The sequence below is a fragment of the Protobothrops mucrosquamatus genome, unplaced genomic scaffold (genome assembly GCF_001527695.2).
Source record: "Protobothrops mucrosquamatus isolate PMUCROS unplaced genomic scaffold, P.Mucros_1.0 scaffold3323, whole genome shotgun sequence".
NCBI lineage: Eukaryota > Metazoa > Chordata > Lepidosauria > Squamata > Viperidae > Protobothrops > Protobothrops mucrosquamatus.
In genome coordinates, this window is record NW_015389313.1 from 48,498 (window position 1) to 52,504 (window position 4,007).

The window sequence follows — 4,007 nt, forward strand, 5'->3', positions numbered from 1 at the left end:
AAAGAAACCGGAAGTAAATCACATCTTCCAAGTTAATTGGAAGATGTGAACCATGACCCCAAAATAGGGGAGGGAAAAATGCCTGGAATGTATGTGCAACGGAAAAGAATCTCAGATCTAAGCATTTCCACCATGCCGTACTGACATCTCTGTAACCTTAATAAATGCTTTTAGGATAAAAATATGCCTGAAAGTCCTTCTAAGTGTTTCGTTAATCAGACACATGACATCATGCTTAGATCTGAGATTCCTTTCCGTTGCACATACATTCCAGGCAGGTTGTTCCACTGGTTAATTGTTCTCACTGTCAGGAAGTTTCTCCTTAGTTCTAGGCTAATTTTGTATGACGCTGGAAGGCGAGAGAGGCAGCTCAACTGCCAAGCCTGGAGATTTGGTTCGATCCAGCCCATAACGCAGAGCTAGGCCAGGCCAGATTGGGGTGGGTGGGGAGGTGTCGCACCTTCTGCCTCAATTCCCAAAGGGGAGGGTGGGGAAGCCCCCTTCTCAGACCTTCAACTGCTGTGCAAAAAGCACAGCTTGCATTTTCAAGAACAAACGAGAAGATGAAAGAAGAAGCCAAAAAAAAAAAAAACCAACTCAGGAAGATGAAACTAAAAGCAAAATTTTTTGAATGATTTCTTTATGAGAGGTGAATGGGTTTTACCCCCACCAATTATCCTTCTTCCTGCTGGATCTTCAGCAAAACTTTTTTTTTCCACTCCCCCCTCTGTCCCTCCCAAACAGGGAAAAAAAGATGAAAGGCAAAACAGGTTAATGACTGGAGTCCAGAGTTAGGAAAATCGGAAGTCAGGCTGCATATTTGACATTGGGTTTGGCTAGTCTAAAGGAAAGAAGAAATAGGGGAGGCATGATAGCAGTGTTCCAGTATCTGAGGGGCTGCCACAAGGCAGAGGGGGCCAGGTTGTTCACCAAAGCACCAGAGGGAAGGACGAAAAACAATGTTTGGAAACTGATCAAGGAGAGAAGCAACCTGGAATTAAGGAGAAACTTCCTGACAGTGAGGACAATGAACCAGTGGAACAGCTTGCCTCCAGAAATCGTGGGCAAATCGTGGAGATTTTTAAGAAGAGACTAGACAGTCACCTGCCTGAGATGGTATAGAATAGAAATAGAATTAGAAATAATAGAAATAGAAATAGAAATAGAAATAGAACTGGAAGGGACCTTGGAGGTCTTCTAGTCCAGCCCCTGCTCAAGCAGGAGACCGATACTGTCTCAAACAGGTGGCTGTCCAGTCTCTTCTTTAAAACCTCCAGTGATGGAGCGCCCACGATTTCTGATGGCAAGCTGTTCCACTGGTTAATTGTCCTCACTGTCAGGAACTTTCTCCTTAATTCCAGGTTGCTGGATCAATTTGAAGCCTTTTTATTCATATTTGTCAAGACTGGGTGCAATTTCTGCCTTTTTCTAGCGGTACCTTTCAAACTTGTGTGTTTTGAATGACAAATGACACGTCGGTCTAGAGAAATGATCTAATCTGCCTCTTCCTCCTCTTTCTCTCCCTTTCCTTTGGGACCTTTTTTTCAGGAAGCAAACTGCTGATTTTGGTGTTGTGCTTGAACTTCCCATCAGAAGTGGCGTTGTGTCCCGGAGCATGCGTGTGCTACAGTGAACCGAAAATCACCATCAGCTGCCAGCAGCAAGGGCTGGGCACCATCCCCCTTGAGATCCCAGTCCAGACTCAGCGGATTTTCCTACACAACAACCGAATCAGCCTGATCCAGTCCACCAGCTTTACTTCCTGCCGCAATTTGTCCATTCTCTGGATCCACTCCAACCACATTAGTCTTATTGAACCCGGGGCATTCTATGGGCTTGACAAATTGGAAGAGCTTGACCTCAGTGACAACGTCAACCTGAAGTCCATTGACCCTTCTACCTTCCAGGGCCTTGTCCACCTGCACACTTTGCACCTTGATCGCTGCGGGCTGCTGGAGTTGTCCACGGGTCTTTTCCGGAGTCTTTTCTCCTTGCAGTATCTCTACCTGCAGGACAACAACCTGCAGGAGCTTCTGGACGACACGTTTCTGGATCTGGCTAACCTCACCTATTTGTTTTTACACGGGAACAAAATCAAGAGCTTGTCGGAAAACGTGTTCCGGGGCGTGGTGAGCCTGGATAGGCTGCTGTTGCATCAGAACCGGGTGAGCGTGGTGCACCGCCGGGCCTTCCACGACCTTGGGAAAGTGATGACCTTGTACCTTTTCAATAATAACTTGACGGTGCTGACGGGAGAGACGATGGCGCCCCTGGGGTCTCTCCAGTACCTGCGGCTCAACGGCAACCAGTGGGTGTGCGATTGCCAGGCCCGCTCCCTGTGGGATTGGTTCAAGCAGTTCAAAGGGTCTTCCTCGGAACTGGAATGCCACTTGCCTGCTCACCTGGCGGGGAGGGACCTCAAGCGCCTTCAGAGCACCGAGCTGGAAGGCTGCCTGGACTCCTTCAACCAGATCCGAACCAGCGTCTTCAGCACCAAGACCAGGTCCGGCAAGCGGCCCACCGCAGAGCCCACTCTCGGTCCCCAGGACGACGTGCGGAAATGCTGCCAGCCGGAGACGGATAAATCGTTCATTTACGAAGCCAAAGCCAAGGGGGGGCCTCCTTCTCACCGCAACCAGGCGTCCCCTAACAATCCACTCAAGGATAAGGAAAACATGGCCAAACCCAAGCACCAAGTTGAGGAGGCAGATCTGCCCAAAAATGGCAGCAACAAGCACATCAACGATTCGCCCTTTGGGACGTACCCCAGTGCGGTCGAGCCCCCCTTGACCAACTTGAAACCCGAGTTCCCGGGTCCCGTGGAGCCCTCCACCAGCCCGACCAGAAGGAGGCAGGGATGTTCTAGAAGGAATAAGTCCAGGTCCCAGTGCCGCATGGCCCAGCCGGCTCCCAGTGGCAGTCCCAGCCCCCCGGCCTTCCCCAGCCTTCTGCTGCCCCCCGTCGTGTGGAGTCTGTTTTGCTTCTCTTGAACTCAAGCCTTTTGGTGTCAGGAGGGGCTCTCGGTTTTCAGAGGGGGAAAACAGGAGGTGGGGTGGGGGGAAGGCAAAGCTTCAGCCCCAAAGGTTGTGAAGGAGAAGGGGAAGCTATGGCCAGAGAAAACGTTGTGATGCTAAACATTTACTGGATGCCTTTATAAACTCTCTCACACACACAGACACAAACACACACACAAATCAACAACAACAACAAAAAAGGGTGTAAATAATTTATTTCTTCCTTCTGGAATTTTATATGTTTGATTTTGATGGGTTGATCTTGCCTTTGTCCTTGGAATTGCCCTTTTCCCAAAGAGAAAGAAAACAAGAGAAAGGAAGGAAGGAAGGAAGGAAGGAAGGAAAGAAGGAAAGAAGGAAAGAAGGAAAGAAGGAAAGAAAGAAAGAGAAAGGGAAGGAAGGAAGGAAGGAAGGAAGGAAGGAAGGAAGGAAGGAAGGAAGGAAGGAAGGAAGGAAGGAAAGAGAAAGAAAGAAAGAAAGAAAGAAAGAAAGAAAGAAAGAAAGAAAGAAAGAAAGAAAGAAAGAGAAAGGAAGGAAACAGAAAGAAAGAAAGAGAAAGAGAAAGAAAGAAAGAAAGAAAGAAAGAAAGAGAAAGCAAGGAAGGAAGGAAGGAAGGAAGGAAAGAAAGAGAAGAAAGAAAGAAAGGAAGGAAGAAAAGAAGGAAGGAAGGAAGGAAACAGAAAGAGAGAGAGAGAGAGAGAAAGAAAGAAAGAAAGAAAGAAAGAAAGAAAGAAAGAAGAAAAATAAGAGGTACAAAAAACCCCCACACATCTTTGTAATGTTCTCCCTCGCCCCAAAATCGTTACTTGTAATTTGAAGTCCTAAATCAGGTATTGCACATTTTTTCCCCATCTGCTGAGAATCACGTCAGTGGCATTTTTAATAATGTACATTTCTGAATTTTGAGGTTTCGCCTCCTTTCGTTTCCACTTGACTGGGTTTGCAGGAGGAGGCATTTGTTAAAGAATGCTCCCTTTTCATTCACCGAAGACT

General features: G+C 47.4%; 1 protein-coding gene across 1 annotated transcript in view; it reads left to right on the top strand.

The window, feature by feature from the left end:
* The window catches only part of RTN4R (reticulon 4 receptor), an 18,474-nt gene extending 15,484 nt beyond the window's left edge, over positions 1-2,990 (top strand). Inside the window, exon 2 of the mRNA XM_015826840.1 lies at positions 1,549-2,990. Within this exon, the coding sequence (XP_015682326.1) occupies positions 1,549-2,990 (1,442 nt within the window). The remainder of the gene's footprint in view (positions 1-1,548) is intronic.
* The last annotated feature ends 1,017 nt before the right edge of the window (positions 2,991-4,007 follow it).